Source organism: Ostrea edulis, chromosome 6 (assembly GCF_947568905.1).
Source record: "Ostrea edulis chromosome 6, xbOstEdul1.1, whole genome shotgun sequence".
NCBI classification, from domain to species: domain Eukaryota; kingdom Metazoa; phylum Mollusca; class Bivalvia; order Ostreida; family Ostreidae; genus Ostrea; species Ostrea edulis.
Genome location: NC_079169.1, coordinates 34,011,204 through 34,030,089, shown reverse-complemented (window position 1 = coordinate 34,030,089; position 18,886 = coordinate 34,011,204). Strand labels below are relative to the sequence as shown.

General features: G+C 33.4%; 2 protein-coding genes across 7 annotated transcripts in view; one reads left to right on the top strand and one right to left on the bottom strand.

Moving 5' to 3' along the window:
• Window positions 1-14,006, top strand: part of LOC125648036 (transmembrane protein 245-like) — a 31,715-nt gene extending 17,709 nt beyond the window's left edge. For 2 of the 5 annotated variants that reach the window (XM_048874925.2, XM_048874924.2), the window contains 6 exons: window positions 706-839; window positions 4,397-4,497; window positions 5,039-5,213; window positions 8,535-8,701; window positions 8,962-9,010; window positions 11,399-14,006. In XM_048874925.2, coding sequence (XP_048730882.1) covers window positions 706-839; window positions 4,397-4,497; window positions 5,039-5,213; window positions 8,535-8,701; window positions 8,962-9,010; window positions 11,399-11,459 — 687 coding nt within the window. In that variant the 3' untranslated portion in view covers window positions 11,460-14,006. Of the gene's footprint in view, window positions 1-705; window positions 840-4,396; window positions 4,498-5,038; window positions 5,214-8,410; window positions 8,702-8,961; window positions 9,011-11,398 lie in introns of those variants that run through there. The other 3 variants (XM_056139391.1, XM_048874927.2, XM_048874928.2) reach the window with 2 other exon arrangements.
• Window positions 14,007-15,844: 1,838 nt separating this feature from the next.
• LOC125648040 (heme transporter hrg1-B-like) overlaps window positions 15,845-18,886 on the bottom strand; it is a 3,805-nt gene continuing 763 nt past the window's right edge. Inside the window, exons 2-4 of one of the 2 annotated variants that reach the window (XM_048874935.2) lie at window positions 18,281-18,448; window positions 17,037-17,138; window positions 15,845-16,355 (exon numbers count right to left, since the gene is read on the bottom strand). In XM_048874935.2, coding sequence (XP_048730892.1) covers window positions 16,306-16,355; window positions 17,037-17,138; window positions 18,281-18,448 — 320 coding nt within the window. In that variant the 3' untranslated portion in view covers window positions 15,845-16,305. Of the gene's footprint in view, window positions 17,139-18,280; window positions 18,449-18,886 lie in introns of both variants that reach the window. The other variant, XM_048874934.2, reaches the window with a different exon arrangement.

The following is an 18,886-nucleotide window of genomic DNA, read 5'->3' as shown; positions in this document are numbered from 1 at the left end:
TTGTTGTATCCAATAAAATTTTCATTAAATTCCTCTCAGGGGAGTAAATATCTTTTCGCAATAAGCGTGAATTTGTTGTAAGTGTCTTCATTATAAGCTTGTTTTACTACACTACCCACCATAAATAAGTATACAAATAAGCTTTTTACAGATTTTGGAATGAAATATATTCATTATAATGAAAAAGAGCTAATTTCACTGTGTATAATTTTCAATTTATCTCAGTAAAATAATCATTTAAGGGTACAATTTCAATATATGTGAAACAATAATGGACAGTCAATATTTTTGGCTTAGTCTGTCAAATTGTGGTATTGATTTATTTAAGATGGAAAATCAAAAGGTCTTATAAAAGTACTCATTAAATACCCAATAATATGTATTAGTAATTTAGTTTGAAATGGTTTCAAGATAAAAGTTTGTATAATATCTCTTTTTAGAAAATTCAGAGATTCAGAAAATGAAGTATTTTGATAAAAAATAGGGATCTTAAAGTTAAAAGCCTAATGTTATCTTTTGATATGTAAGAGTTATGTATTTTGCATAGAAAAATCTGTATCTATAATGTAACCCATATTTTGTATATGCAAGTAACTTATTTTGGTGAGTGTATACTTATTTATAGTGGGCGGTGTATATACACCATGTCAATGTTAGGAACCCCCCCCCCCCCTGATTTTAAGATCCACCCCCTTTGTGTTGCAGGCGATCTTCCTGACAACACTGTTCTATCTACTAGCGTCCAGTGGGAAGCAGTTTAAGCCCATGGAATGGATCTCTGGTCTTAACCCTCACCCTTCCGGCAGCACCTTCAGTCTGGCTGTACAGGAAGCCATTGGGTAAGGAATTCTATCAGAGACCATGCACAGACTATACAAAAATAATAACATGGTCATTGCATGGTAATACTAGTGTAGAATTTAGTGTTAAATCTAGGATCTAGAGAGGGCACACATATCATATGTTCAAAAGGGCACTTTTTGTCGGGGCAAGACAATTTCGGTGCACTTTCATTGTATCATACTATGATAGGAATAGAATTTAATCATTTAGCCTCTTTAAAAGTTAATACCTGCTGCCTTGATTTTAAACTTTTCAATCAACCTTGTGAAAAAAAGAACAATTGTTTATATTCACAAATAATTTTGAAAATTTTATAGAGAAAAAAGGGCATGGTGCAATTAAAAAGGGCATGGCGCCAGCCAAAAGGGGCATGGCGTGGCACCATGATAGTTTGCTTTAGATTTAACACTAAGCATAATGCTTGCAGATTTTGTTGTAAGTTTACAGGTTGCGAATAATGTAATTTTATACCTTCACTAATGTTTTGTCAATATGTCAAGAATTATTTCCTTGTTCAATATTCATATACTCTTTATATAGCTTACATCACAAAGGGACTTTCAGAGCCCTCATATAGAAATACAAGCTTACATCACAAAGGGATTTGCTTTGTATGGATTCAGAGCAAAAGCTTTTTTAATCTTTTTATATTTGATAATATCTAAAGGGACTGGTTCACGATTTTTGATTAAAATATTTTTCATTTTTGATGTTACACGTTAGAAATATAACTCATTTAATGTTCACAGCCAAAATTTTGACTTTCTGAATGCAAGAATGAAAGCAATATTTTAGCTTTAAATATGTGTTATGTAAACACAGACTCGAGTCTTTTTATGTACTAAACAAATAAACAAGTGAAATATTTATATTGTAATATAATGCATCTTAATTTTGCATAGTCTCAAATTTTAACTTTTAGATGACACATTTTACCCCAAAAATGCTTGAAATGTTAAAGATATAATAAACTTAGATCGATATCCATTTCTTTTGAAAATTTCATAAACAATAGCATACCGCAATCTTTGTTTACAAAACAAAGAATAAACTCTCTACAATGAGCTTCTGTGATGATGTATAACCTTAATTTTCATGTGAAATCGTTAAAACACATTAGACAGTAGATTTTGATCATTAAAAGTGAAATACAAAATTCTGGGTAAAATCATGAATCAGTCCCTTTAAGGTAGGTAAATACTATTAGAAATTTCTGTCAATCAAATTTTTTTTTCATTTAAATAACTTTACCAACTCATAAAATAACTAAAAAACCCATATTAGACATACCTTTGCGGGTTTATTTTTATACTATGTGCTACAGAGCACATATACCCCCAAATGCAAAAGCCAAATTTTAATACAAGAATGCATGATCTCATATTTTATTAAAAATACGCACCAAAGCACATCATATTAAGCTATAATATATAAAAACCAATAACTATTCATTTACTGAGAGAATTTTTAAAGATATTCAATTGAAAACATACATAATTGCTGTTTAATCTGCTCACATCCTTCAGAAAAAAATCACAGAATATCGCAATTTTGAAAAATTCTCAAAATCTAAATTGTTTACATGCCAGTTTTTCTTTAAAAATATTTAGAATTATATCTAAGGTTAACAAAAAAACATATTTTACCATAGTTGACCAGAGATATTTTGCAAAATGGTCTCCTGACTACGTAAACCCCCATTTTTAAATTTAGGTTTTACAATTATTCTTTGCACACTTTGAAAATAGTCAATTGTAACAGCAAATACAGTCTTAAAATCAAGATTAACAGAATATGACAATATATATATATGTAAAACATATACTGAAAATTTTGTCCTACCAGACAATTAGAACACAAGGAGTGTGTGTGTGGGGGGGGGGGGGGGGGGTGGGGGGGGGGGGGGCACCCCCACCCCTTCCTTTTTCTCACAATTTTTTTTGGTGTGTGTGTTATTCTTTTTTTGTTTGGCTATCAATCATATCATACATAAAAATACCTGCATGCTATCTCATACTTGTAGAAAAAATAAATATAGTGTAACATATGTGTAGATTCTAGCAACTACAGCTCATGTACAAATAATTTTGTTTCTTGAAAGTACTTGTGAAGAAGAGTTCAAATATTCAACAACTTTGCTGATGATTTTCTGAGGCTTTATAATTCTGGGTTTCTTTGAACCAAACACAAACTCACTAAAAACAGTTTGAATTCCACTGTGAGGCTTCTCGCCTATGTATGATTTTTAACTTGTTCAGGCTTAGATTGCAAGCTATGAGCCTTTTAAAAATCAATGTAGATATTACATTGCTTTGTACCATTGGAGCTAGTGAGGACTTAATACTATAATAATTCATGGTAAATATATCTAAGATTCATATTTGAATGCTAAATTTGACTCGTACAGTTCTCGTAAACTACAAACATCAGACAAAGAAGTTATAACTGGAACTTTCTAGTCGGTGTTTAAAATTTAAAACCGGATACGTAAAAGCATGGACTTTCCTTAAGGCCTGAATAAATGTCTAATTTGTTTGTATCATTACGGGACATATTCAGTGGATTTACAAACTTTAATCAGTTGTGTTTTCATAGATTTATAAACTGACATATCTTTATCTAGTAGCGTTTTCATGTGTAGATATCTTTATCTAGTGGTGTTTTCATGTGCAGATATCTTTATCTAGTGACGTTTTCATGTGTAGATATCTTTATCTAGTGATGTTTTCATGTGTAGATATCTTTATCTAGTGGCATTTTCATGTGTAGCTATGTTTATTTAGTGATCTTTTCATGTGTAGATATCTTTATCTAGTGATGTTTTCATGTGTAGATATCTTTATCTAGTGACGTAATAATGTGTAGATATCTTTATCTAGTGGCATTTTTATGTGTAGATATGTATATCTAGTAGTGTTTTCATGTGTAGATATCTTTATCTAGTGGCATTTTCATTTGCAGATATCTTTGTCTAGTGATGTTTTCATGTGTAGATATCTTTATCTAGTGATGTTTTCATGTGTAGATATCTTTACTAGCTAGTGATGTTTTCATGTGTAGATATCTTTATCTGTGATGTTTTCATGTGTAGATATCTTTATCTAGTGATGTTTTCCTGTGTAGATATCTTTATCTAGTGGTGTTTTCATGTGTAGATATCTTTATCTAGTGGCGTTTTCATGTGTAGATATGTTTATTTAGTGATGTTTTCCTGTGTAGATATCTTTATCTAGTGACGTTTTCATGTGTAGATATCTTTATCTAGTGATGTTTTCATGTGCAGATATGTTTATCTAGTGATGTTTTCATATGTAGATATGTTTATCTAGTGGTGTTTTCATGTGTAGATATGTTTATCTAGTGATGTTTTCATGTGTAGATATGTTTATCTAGTGGCGTTTTCATGTGTAGCTATGTTTATCTAGTGATGTTTTCATGTGTAGATATGTTTATCTAGTGATGTTTTCATGTGTAGATATGTTTATCTAGTGATGTTTTCATGTGTAGATATGTTTATCTAGTGGCGTTTTCATGTGTAGATATGTTTATCTAGTGGCGTTTTCATGGCTTCTCTGAAGATGGCGGCGTTCTATGGACTGTACACATGGCTGACACACACCCTCTTCAGTATCAACATGGTGTTCATCCCCTCCAGTAAGTTCTGTTTTTATTTCCCAGTAAGTCCTAGTACTATTTTTATTTCCCAGTAAGTCCTGGTACTATTTTTATTTCCCAGGAGTCATAAACTTTCAGTTGATGATTGGTTGGTGAGAACCATCATTTTGATGTTGGCACAAAGTATTACGTCAGAAAGGATGACCTCAATCTGTATGAACTTTGAGGTCATATTACTGCTCCTGCTGCGTTATACTCAAGGTCTAATTAGTGAAGGTCACTCCCACTATACTAAAAGGCAAATTAGTCACTTCTGAAACATTGTGGTCTTCAGTAATTACAGTACAAAAAATAATGGACATCTTTTATTGATTCTAAGTGGTTTTATATTTTATGATCTGCCATGTCCATTATCATTGAAGTTTACCTTTCAAGCATATTTCAGTTACAGCCGTACATATGGAAATTATTTCTGTAAACATTTCATAAAACTTCTATAAATAGAATTGGAAATTTGACATTCAATCAAAGTTTCGAATTAATAGTAAGTTATAATCATTTTGTTTCACGTTTCTTTCAGCCCTGGCAGCAGTTTTGGCAGCTGTTCCTTTCCTGGGCCCCTATTGGGCAACCCTCCCGGCAGTGCTGGAACTCTGGCTGATTCAGGGGCAGGGTGTAAAGGGGCTCGCCCTCTTTATCTGCCACATTCTGCCATCCTACTTTGTGGATACCACCATTTTGGGAGAAATTAAAGGGTACTGATTGATTTGCTATGTTACAACTGATCCATTCACGACTGTGTGGGGGATTTTATCTTTGTGGGGGATGACTCAATACATGTACCACAAAAACAGTGAAGGGAAGGACACACCGTGTCACATGCACTTTAGTAATGTTATGAAAATGACTATAACACAATTTTCCCCTGTGAGCCAATGAAACATTTTACAGCAAATGTGTAGAACTATATATAATATCAGCAATGTATATTCACTCTCAAAATTTGGTTGGTTCATCTCGGGGGAAAATATCCACTTTGCATTACATGGCTGTTTTGGACCAAATTTTCAATTTGGCTTACTCTGTTTTCCAATTAGAACTGAAGGAAATCAGAATTCTTATTCTGTTTGAGCCATATTAAAGCATTTTACTCCAAAATGATTACGTTTGAAAAATCAAATTTCTGAAAGTGTAGGATGATTTATAATATGACCTGATAACAGTGATGCTCTCACATTCACTTCTGTGACCCGAGTTAAATCCTTGAGATAGGTAGTGGATTTTTGTAATAGGGGATTGTGGTCGCCCACTCAAAAATCGTGTTTCCTCCAGGAACTCTGAATTTCTCCCACGGCAGTTATTCCCTCATGCTGATATCTTGGCCAACGAAAGACAATTAAGGTGGTTCACTACACCCAGAAATAGTTTCTCAAATCAGTACGAATTGATTTAATTACAAAAGATATGATGATATACAATATAAAAGTATATATGCCAAAAAGACAAAAAATATACAAATTTGAATAAAAACATGATTTTCAAAAAAATCATTTCAACACATATGAACAAAAGACTATGGGGGATTTGAACTCGAGATCTGCAGTTCACCAGCCCAATGCTTTAACCACTGAGCTACAATGATAAACAAAGAAATTGATCGATAGAAATAATTTCACAAAACATTTAAATCGCCATCTTGTGATGTGGTGTCATACAGAGTATAAGCTTTAGTGTAGTAAGCTACCTTAATTCAATATCCAAGCCAATGAAAAACAATTAATTCAATATTCGAGCCAATGAAAGACAATTAATTCAATATCTGAGCCAACGAAAGACAATTCAATATCCAAGCCAATGAAAGACAATTATTTTAATATTCGAGCCAAAGAAAGACAATTAATTCAATATCTGAGCCAATGAAAGACGATTAATTAAAGGTTGCTAGAACCTGGTGTTTATGCATTTTAGAATGAATTATGAATTTAGAGGCAGTATTTGCTGTAATTTTCCTAAGTTGCCTTTGAACTTTGATGACTGTCTAGTGAAAGGTTATTTAGTTCATTGCTTTAATATGCAACCTAGTAATCTTTGTAAGTTTTTGATGTGAATATCAATAGTGGTCATTTGGGGAGTCTTGAGCCCAGACAATCTACTAATGACCCCAAAGAAATTGCAAAAGAAATTATTTCAACATAAAAACAACCTCTCAAGAATAGTGACTTTAAAAAGCTAACAAAAATATATGGAGGCAAGACAGGTTTTTCAAAAGTGTGACATTTGTAAATACTGACTATCATACATGATTGTGCAGACTTTGAGAACTGTTTGTGTAGCACAGAAATGAGCTATGAAAATTTTTTAGATTTGCACATTCAAATTTATATGCATCGTGTGTTATGACATTTACATTGAATTGTACTTGTCTCTTTTTTATGACGTTTGTGCTTGTCAATGAATAATGCATACTTGCCATATCAAGGTGGCTCAATAATACCAAGACTTGTACTATTTATGACATATTAAGGTGGCTCAATAATACCAAGACTTGTACTATTTATGACATATCAAGGTGGCTCAATAATACCAAGACTTATACTATTTACGACTATTAAGGTGGCTCAATAATACCAAGACTTGTACTATTTATGACATATTCAGATGGCTCATAACATCAGGACTTGTACTATTTATGACATATTAAGATGGCTCATAACATTAGGACTTGTACTATTTATGACATATTAAGGTGGCTCAATAATACCAAGACTATACTATTTATGACATATCAAGGTGTCTCATAACATCAGGACTTGTACTATTTATGACATATTAAGGTGGCTCATAACATCAGGACTTGTACTATTTATGACATATTAAGATGGCTCATAACATTAGGACTTGTACTATTTATGACATATTAAGGTGTCTCAATAATAACATGTACTATTTATGACATATTAAGGCAGCTCATAACATCAGGACTTCTACTATTTATGACATGTGAAGACATAATGTAGATTGTTGCTATATTAGAATCGTCTAATAGTTTGCTTTCTTTACTGATAAAAGTTAATTTCGTAGAAGTATAATATGTATATGTAATTGCATATGAAGCACCACTTTGGACAGTACTAAATTGAAAATTTAGCAAATTCATATCAGTCAGTTAAAGAGACTGCATAAAGTTGAATCTGCTGCAATTTTGATCTCTGAATGATCAGTAAAGCTTCAAATTCAACTAACCAATCAGGTTTATACATTAATGACGTGTTTTGTAGATCTGAACAGATGCAGTGGTAAATATAAGCCCTTACTGTAACAATTTGCTATAATTATCTTGTTATATTTGTTCATATCATTTTTTATTCATTTTGTTATTTTTACAAATTTATTGTTATTGTGAAATCTTTGGAGATAAAATGATCCTGTTATGTTCAGTAATTTTTTCTGGTTGTTTTCAAGGAAATAAGTTCATCTACAGGATGATTTTGACCAACATTTAAAACTCTTTGCATAACAGAACCTTTTGTATAGATTTTTTTTTTTTTTCAGTTGGGTTAGGTTTGTTAAACTAAATTTGCAGATTTTCTTCCCTTTGTTCAATATTTGAGATCCAGTTGATGTATGAGATACACACACAATGCATGCATGAGGTGTGTTACCACTTCCTGTGTGAACGTAATCCTGCCCGTAATAAACATGAATGCTAGTGACGTATCCTCTGCCTATTCTACCGAGACTCATTTCGTTCCTTGCAAGGCAGGAATTACATATCATTATATTTGATAATTCTGGAAACCAGACAATGACCCAAAATTGATGGCTATGAAATACATTTGAAAGAAAATTAATATGTATATGTACCAACACAAATGTTCACATTACATTTCTGACCAATTTTATTGCAGCAGTGGTCATCTTGATTTGACTGGAATGGATATTTTCTTTTCAGTGGTCATCCTTATTTGACTGGACAGGCTATTTTATTTTCATTGCAGTGGTCATCTTTGACTGGACAGGCTATTTCCTTTTCAGTGGTCATCTTCATTTGACTTGACAGGCTATTTTCATTGCAGTGGTCATCCTTATTTGACTGGTCTGGCGATTGCGGGGGGAATCTACTGGCTGGGTTTAGAGGGTGCAATCATCGGACCCATTCTTTTGTGTTGTTTCATTGTGGCCTACAATGTATATGGATCCATGCTGACCACAGATGGTACCGCTTACTCAGGGGGACTCCCAGGTAAGGGGAAGAACTCGGTCTCACATTCACTGGTGTGACACATGTAATAATTATGTAGATACAAACTTTTCTCCAATGATTTCCACATAAATCATTTTTGTGCACATTCATTTCACAGATTGACCTAATTTTATTTCTTTTAAAGTCGACTCTTCCTCGATTAAAACACATTCTGTTATAGGTGTTATATGTTTCTTTCATGTTCGTGTTAAAGATAAATGAAGCTGGTCATGTTGTATGTCTTGTGTGTTGTTTGTTAGGTGATAAAGTTACCGTTAGCAGGCCGAGAACAACGGGGAACCTCAGTCGGTACTTAGTTATCATATCCCTACCGTAATAGCCTCTCCAGTAATCTCTCTTAGATATACATATATCTGTCTATATCTTCACTCATTTTGCACTTCTCAGCTTTATACTAAGCAGCACAAAAATTAATTACACGTATATCATAATGCATGTAGAGTTGCTCATACCTTGAAGCTTGCAAGATCTTGAAACTGTAGAGAAAGATCTTTCACCCATCCTCGACATTTTACAGAAATGTACTTGCACTATACACTCTCTGGTGTAATCTAACTACAGCAGAATTGCTCATTTCTGTGGGGGTTTAAGAGATATAAGCGTGTATCATACATGGAGACATGATTTTGTGGTGTCCAAATTTTTGGTTGTTTAGTAGTAGCTCAGAAGCTGTGGTTTGTTTTGGATTTAAATTTTGGGTAGAATCTAAAGCATGAAGCAAAAAAAAAAATTTAAAGAAATCAAATGCCCCACAAAAATTAAAAAACCCATGAAAATACATAATAATTACGGACATTTTCTATGGTTAGAAATTTTTGCTATTTGATCCCTAAAAGGTAGCAAATTATATTCTGTTTGTCCAATGTCTGCAGTTGCATCATAACGTTATGTGGTACATGTATGTTAAACTCATAATCATGACATTGTGTGATATTTGTGTCGCCTGCGTTACGCAGTGGCGACATATAGGGATCACTATCCATCGTCTTGCGTCGTCGTCGTCTGGCGTTGTCATCGTCACAAAAAATTTCTGTCACAGTTTTCTCAAGAACCACATGGGGCAACTCCCTGATATTTGGCACAGAGCATCAGTGTGGCCAACTGTATTGTGTAAGACATTTTCGAATCTGTCGCTTATCAACTTCCTGTTTGCCGGGACTTACATTTGTAGAATTTTTTACAGCAAAAAAATTTCTGTCACAGTTTTCTCAAGAACCACATGGGGCAACTCCCTGATATTTGGCACAGAGCATCAGTGTGGCCAACTGTATTGTGTAAGACATTTTCGAATCTGTTGCTTATCAACTTCCTGTTTAGTGACAAAAACCATTTCAATAATTTACTTTTTCAACATTATACGTGATATATTACATATAGAATGAACTAGCAGGCGACACATGTCTTCCGGGGAAGACTTAATACTGCGTTTATACCCAAATAAGATGAAGAAAAGAAAGGGTGAGAAACTCTTTATCAGCACAACAGATCAAGGGTTTATGAAAAAGTATCATACCTCAGACACTCTGAACATCTAGTGAAGATAAGGTTAAATATCAATAAACTAGCAGGAAAATAATTCTGAAATTCCCAGTGGACAGGATTGTGAATTGTTTAATGTTGATAGGGGATAAATATCCTGCTTTACACAGTGTTTGCATATACATATATCAATCTCTACCCAGAGTTGTCGTTCCTTGCTCTCACTTACACCTCTTGTCAACATCTCAAGGGTTTTACAAGATTTTTGTAAAATGGCATGTATGCTCAAATAACGTATGGTTTTCACTTCAGTTACAAAAACATGCGTAAATAAATAAATATTGAGCAGATGTCAAGTCTTTTTGTGACACAAGAAGCATTTATTTGGGTTGAAACGTGAATATTGGGTAGTTCTATTGCACCAGGCCTATACATAGCTACATGAAGAATATATAGTAATGGAAAAAAATCTACAAATAGTTGCTTGTCCTACATTTTCCAGATATTTTATAAAATAGTTCTTAGTTTAATTAGCCGTAAAAAAGGTGGATTTACATGTGGAATAACATTGCTTATTTTGAGACGTTAACAGAGGTGTAAGTGAGTTTAAGGAACAATAACTCTGGGTAGAGATTGATACATATATATATGAGAATTATTTTTATCGTACATTATACTACTGTGTGTTGCTTCAAAGTAACTTGTAAAAATTCTTGCATTTAGTCATACAGGGAAATTTTTTGCACATTATTTTTACCCATGCATCTTGGCAAAGATTTTTTCCAGTCAAAATTTCCCCAAAGTGAAATTTGCTTTGTTAAAGTTCTGAATGAATGTCGCAGTTATCCAGTTTTAAATCTGTTTATCTAGAATAAAGACTTATTACGTGAAAATAAAAGAGAAGGAAAACTTTTCCTGTATACAACATTTAGAGAATGTCCTTGAATGCTCTGATAACGAATTCACGCTTATTCCAGAGTGATATTTGTTCCCTTATGAGAGGAAAATAACAAAAATTGTATTGGATATAACGAAGTTTGGTTATAACAAACTGTTTTTTGCTGGCTCTGGAGGTTTGCTATAACCGTGTTTTACTATACAGTACCTACGCAATATAAATCTTTGATAAAAAGCCATATTGATGTACATTGTAAATACAACACTTAAAGTAAACCTGTCAATTGATTTTTTTTACAGATCTGTAAGTGACATTGCCACACCCAGCAGTGTGAAAAAAATAGTGTGTGCAGATGGATAATCATAGCACAGCTTCAAATGCTTTTTGGTGCCATTTCACGAGACATTGTACAGCGACAGACCCAAATGACACAGCAGATCAAGAAAAAAACCTGATGCAGATGAGGAGTCCCTCACCAGTGTTCCTCTTTGTTTGCAGGGTTAAGCTTCACCACAGTTGCCAAGAATTTTATATTTGCACTTTTGTACTTTAATACATGTAACAGTATATCAGTATCTGATATATGCACTTCAATATTTATTTTAAAACTGATGAATTACTTTACATGCAATTATTAGGAATGAAACGATTTTCTCGACAGTATGATCGTGTGTATTTGCAATATTAGCGCTGTACCTGATTTGATAGTCTTTAATTCTAGGGAAATTTAGATGCTATGAAGAGCTTTCAATAGTAAAGTGTTCTGTAATATTTTGTCTATCGGATGTCTGTGATCAATTTTTTTTCAAAATACCACTCTCCCAACCTATCGTGTCTGATTTCAATAAGACTTTGTAGAAATGAAAATGACATCAATATTACTACACCATTCTATGAATAATTTTTTAGCCGAGTTGCAACGAAGTTGAACTCGGCTATTGGTTTGGTGATGGGGGCGGGCAGTTGGGCGTCAACAATTCGTTTCGGGATGATAACTCGAAAAGTTTACAATCTTTTTAAATGAAACTTTGATATATTGTTGGGTACCAGGTAAGGAAGACCCCTATTGATTTTGGAGAAAAATGGTCGAAGGTCAAGGTCACAGTGACCGAAAATAGAATGAAAATTTCAGAAAAATTTGGTTTCTGGATGATAACTCAGAAAGTTTAAATCCGAATCAAATGAAACTTTGATATATTATTGGGTACCGGGTAAGGAAGACCCCTATTGATTTTGGAGAAAAAAGGTGAAAGGTCAAGGTCATAGTGACCGAATATAGAATGAAAATTTCAGAAATATTTGGTTTCCGGATGATAACTCAGAAAGTTTAAATCTGAATCAAATGATACCTAAAGATATTGTTATGTACCAGGTAAGGAAGACCCCTATTGATTTTGGAGAAAATAGGTCAACGGTCAAGGTCATAGTGACCGAATATAGAATGAAAATTTCAGAAATATTTGGTTTCCGGAGGATAACTCAAAAAATTTGAATTTGAATCAAATGAAACTTGGATATATTGTTGGATACCAGCAAAGCAAGGCCCCTATTGATTTTGGAGAAAAAGGGTCAAAGTCACAGTGACCGAAAATAGATTGAAAACTTCAGACAAATATGGTTTCTGGACAGTAACTCGAAAAGTTTAAAACTGAGAGTAGTTCTTCACAATTATAAATATGCCACATCATTCCTGACTTTACAATGTATCCCATGCAACTCGGCTCATGCACCCCTGGGTGCATACATTGATTAACTTGGTGGTTAAAACTTTATTCTGTCCTATCATTTATATATGTTATTAATGCTAAAGGTTTAATTGTGTTTGATTTGAACGAGACTTAATATATATGTTATTCAGTTATTGAATTTTTGTGTGTGGATTTGTCTATGAGTGACTTTTTTTCCAATCTATTGATTTACAATACCCAGCCAGTAGAGCTACAGTCGTGACAGACGTTTTGTTTTAAATGAAATCCTTAATATATACATATTGTTTAACAAATAAAATATTGAGAAAATAAAGAATTTGGTACAGTAAAACATACTTATAACAAAGTGTTGAGACTTTGATTCATTATAAACTTAATTTGTTATTCCCAATAAGTTCATGGTAATGTTTTAAAACTTCAGGAAATGAAAATCACTTCTCTATAAGCATGAATTCGATATAAGCATGTTCTCTGTAACCATATTTTGCTGTTTATATTAGGGCTGGGTAGTAACATATGTATACCAGTTTAATGTGATCCTGAAAATTGTGAAAGTCAGTTTCTTATTTTTAGTATATGGATATATTGTAAATTACCTTTCACATTTTATAGAAAATCCATCTCTTGTGCATTAGATTTTCTTCTACCAGGTGCCAGTTCATGATTGGAATTTATTCCTCCTTATTGTACAGTGTATGATTTTATTCTTATTACAATTATTGAAATAGTACAAAACATACAAAAAAAATTTGCGATGAATTGCAATACCAATATTTCTGACAATGCCCGGTCCTATATGAAGTTATGAGTTAATGTAACTTGTCATTTTCTACCTGAAAATAATCAGCTACAATTTCCTGTCTTCTGACCTAGTCACCTACCATCATGTCTTTCTAATCCAGCAACAGTTATAGATATCAATATGAAGATCATTAAATGAGTTACATTGACAGTAGTAAAAAAAAAAATAAGTGAGCTAGACAAATATGAAAATGGACGTCAACATGCAAGTCGACGGTCAGGGATTGTTTTATTTATGGAAAGTTAAAACTTTCTGTTGCCTTTGTGTTAAAAGCTTGCAATTTTATTTATACATTGTATGATAATTTATTTTTTTGTTAATTTTTACATGCAGTTGTATATTATTTTTTGTTTGTTAATTTTGAGCTGTTCTTATCATTAAAGAAATAAAATTTCATTTTTGATTTCATAATATTGTATATCTTTTAATTACTGGTGATTTCTATCCAGTAGTTACTGATGATATATATCTGGTAATTACCAATGATGTATATTCGGTAATTACTATTGATTTATATTCGGTAATTACTGATGATATATATCCAGTAATTAATTATGATTTCTGTCTGGTAATTACTGATGATTTCTTTCTGGATTACAGATGATATATATCCAGTAATTAATTATGATTTCTGTCTGGTAATTACTGATGATTTCTTTCTGGATTACAGATGATTTCTATCTGGTAATTAATGATGATTTCTATCCAGTAATTACTGATGATGTAAATCCGGTAATTACTGATTTCTATCCAGATTACTGATGATTTATATCCGGTAATTACTGATGGTGACAACAATATAGTAGATGTACTACACACACCCCCCCCCCCCCTTAAAACTAACAAAGTATGTCTTTTTGTAAACAGATTCTGGTCCACTTAAAGGGCGTTAGTCTTGTTACATACGTGCGAGTATCTAAAATCATTTTTGCTACTCAATACTTTTATGATAAACTCTCCTTAACTAGAACTGTAATCCTGATGTGGTTCTCAATGTATTACAGCATCGCCATATTGTGGCAACTTCGCTAGCGTTGTAGAGATGCAGAGTCGATCATAAACCCTTAGCTAGTGAAAATATATTAATTGTGGGTGTTCTATAGTAATCACCCTGTGTGTCGGCACTTTCAATGGCACACAATAACTCAAGTTTCCTCGAGAAGATTTTCATAAACTTTATACACAGTGAATTAGGAAGAGGCCGGAAGACTCCTTCTGATTCGAAGATTTAATGTGATTTAGAAATTTTTAAATAGTAATGAGATAATAGAAATTTCAAAGGCACACAGTAACCTGAGATTACTTGAAAAGAATCATATGATAGATGTTATGATACTGTTCAGATTAAGAAAAGGAAAACCCCTATTGATTTTCAGATTGGTCATTACAGAGTTGTGGAACTTAAAATTGCTTATATCAAAGTATTCATTGTGGGCCCATTCTGTGGATTGTGTGAAATTAAAAAATATAAGTAAAATTATGAATTGTCTTGAGAGAACCCTTTGAATTTGTGTTTTGAAAAAGATGCCAATACATTTTGGTAATACGTTTAAAATTGCACCACCACCACCTGCAAGACAGTACTAGTATCATCAATAGTTATAATATATATATATCTACAGGTTCTCTGATTGGTCAGTGTGTACATATATCTACAGGTTCTCTGATTGGTCAGTGTTTACATGTATCTACAGGCTCTCTGATTGGTCAGTATGTACATGTATCTACAGGTTCTCCGATTGGTCAGTATGTACATGTATCTACAGGTTCTCCGATTGGTCAGTGTTTACATGTATCTACAGGTTCTCTGATTGGTCAGTGTTTACATCTATCTAAAATTCTCTGATAATTAAGGTCACTTGTCTAGATGTCTGTTACTTTTCTATGAAAAGTCAAAAGGTCACTCACCCATGAGATTTTATAATCCTGACCAGACTGCAGTAACCCCTTGTGGAATGACTCTAATCTTTACTGGGTTATCTGCTGTGTTATCAAGAACAAAGTCACCAGTAATCGTAACCGATGTACAATAACAAACACTCTCATTCGCAACCTGTCAAAAACATACATGGCTGTTGACCTTGACTTCTACGGTAAAGAAGGGGGTGTTTCATTTTAATTTTTCAAAAACAGTCTCTAGAATTTATTGTAGTTCAGTTACTCCATTTGATAAATTTTTCCCAGAGTTAAGATCTGTTTTAACATGAAATAATGTAAATAATAAGAGATATGAAAACAGGCTAATAATTTATTTGGAAATTCAATACAATGCATAAATCAACATGACTTGCGAAACTTGAAAGACATAACTCTGAATTTCACATACATTTGCAGAGCATAAAAAATATATGGCTATAATGCATGAACATTCATTTGACAGATGAAAAAATATCAGTCAATTTCTAATGATAAATAAAATTTGATCATCATCACTAATTCATCTTCATTTCAAAGCTTAGTCACTTGCTTTAAAATACATGACTATCTGTCTTCTTGTGTTAACTGGGTGTTTTATATTTGTAGTACCCATTATGTATAAAATGTACAACAAAGTGTAACAATTACCCACCTAGCTGAAGGTAAAATCAGTCTTTCTGCGAAACAAAGTACTTGAGTGAACTAAAGTACATGTACAGTGTAAGTACACATCTCGTCTTTTTACTAAAGGACAGTTTGCCCTATCCACTTGTTCTGTTTATTTCTCATCTACTTGGACCGTATAAATGTTTTCACTCAAGTAGAGTCCTGAAAATACAGAATGTGTACAGGTCCTGAGTAAATCTACTGCTGACCAGTGATTTCGTTCTGGGGGTGAAGTAGCTGATTGGACTAAGCTGGAGTGCTAATATATGTAAAGAGAGAATGGGACTTGGTGCATATAATGTGAGTGCATGCAAAATCTTGGTCCAAGGGGGGAGGGGGTGTTCCAATTCAAATCAGAAAATCATAGCTTAACATTGCTTGACTAATTCATGTAGACAAGTAATATATAATACAGTTGACCAGTACATTAGCATCAAACTTCATTCAGAAAGTTAGAATCGTAAAATGACAAATTTGTAGGAATGATAACCCCAAACTTTAAAGTATAGGTTTAACAACAAACATGATTCAGTTTAAATGTTGGAAACAGTAGAAAGTAATTGCTATAACAGGCAATGTGTGACCAGATATACAGGTTTGATGCAATGTGACAATTCGATGCAGGATATCATAGGACGGAGCTAAGCCGAAAGTTTGCAACAAGATATCATGAAAACGGAATGATAAATTTCACACACCCATGCGTACATATAAAGATATGCTATCAAGTAACTATAAGATCTTGTTATCAACTTTCTTCAATCTATTCATTAACCATAGTATAATATTGATTGGTCCTAGCATTGTACTTTGGTAGTATGGAATAAACTGGTTGATACAAACGTTTGTAAGATCGGGAGAAGTAGAGCACGTAAAATCCCCACTTCCAGGTCATAAAGCACCAAACACAGGTCAAGTAGTATCCTGGGCCTTCAATAATCAGACCTGTCAAGAGAAAGTTGGCCATTAACAAGTAGTATCCTGTGCCTTCAATAATCAAACCTGTCAAGAGAAAGTCGGCCATTAACAAGTAGTATCCCAGGCCTTCAATAATCAAACCCTTCGAGAGAAATTAGTCAGCCAACTAGGGATTTTTACTATAAATCTGTCTAGTAGTGTGCGCTCACTGTGAAAAATTTGAAAAAATTAATAAGTATATAGATTGCACATATTTAAACTTTGTACACTACATAATGTAAATATTTTAGATGGACTGAAAGCTACATATAGCTAGATGTATAGAATTAGTTGCTTGTAAATTTGATCTCTCATCTAACGCAGTTTTCTAAGTTAATACTGTAGTACTGTTTGATACATTAAGCTGGAGCAGTTTTCTAAGTTAATAATATGGTAGTAATACTGTTCGATACATTAAGCACCACATTATATATGCTTCTGTTGAGGGTCCATTGTTGGAACAAATGGGTTTTCTCTCAGTTACACTGTATTCATAGTCAGAACCCTCGGGTTTTCTCCTCTATTACTAACCAGTCAGTTCCGACAATGAAAAAACCTTTGGGTAACCGGGTAACCATGGGTTCCGATGTTGCTGAGGGTAAAACCTGGAAGTCCAGTGTTTTTCCCATCAAGCCAAAGGGTTATCACCTACTAATAACCAGAGTTAGTATAATGGTTATATACCTACATGTAGCACTACTACAATTCTATCACTTGAGTGATGTAATTTTCCACATGATCCTCAGCTTGTCCACTTACTGACATTAGCATAAATCATATACATTTGTAAAATCAAGTGATGAATTATAATATATCCAAACTGTAAAGCCAGCATCACAAATATTATCAACTATACATAGTTATACATGTACATGTTCTTGGCACACTGATTTTGACTACGGATAACTCTGTTTACCTGATCGAGATATAGGGCTCACAGCGGGTGTGACTGGTCGACAGAGGATGCTTACTTCTCCTAGGCACCTGATCCCACCTCTGGTGTATTCAGGGGTCTGTGTTTGCCCAACTATCTATTTTGTCTTGCTTATAGGAGTTATGAGATTGATCACTGTTCGCTATCTTCACCTTTCAGGTATATATTTTCAGCGAAATGGTGTGACTGTCATTACCTTGTTTATTCACAATGGCTAGTGTTAAGTAGGTCACGAATCCACACACCCCCGCTAGCTGGATAAAACAACCTGTCAGCATCCACCTCTTAAGTGGGTAGGGATTGTTCTCCCACATTTTCTTCATGTATGCAATGTGTACATATAATGCCAAGCCTGCAGCCAATCCTAAATAAAGAATTGTTTCCTTAAAATATACAAGATTTTATTGTCTCAAATCATGGGCCCCAAAAGGATTTATAACTCAACAATCTCAATAATTTAATTAAAATGCACACAAAGATAAATTGTTGTATGTTCGATGTTATGCTTCATACCACCTTTAACAGGTTGGGAACACTTCCCCTATAGTGAGATCTTCTCACTAAGTAATGCGATTATCCCTCTTTAGTGAGAAAGTAATTTACATTACCATAAACAGGTGTTTTGGTGTCTTTATTGAAAATGATGGCAAATTCCGTGCAATGCTGGATAAGTGTGACACACATTCAGCATGATGCAATTTGTCTCTATAAAATTTACAACACAATCAAGAAATTTCATATTGATCAATGTTGCTGCATAAGAGGGAAGGAGGTTGAAATCCAATAAACATCGTGAGTGTTT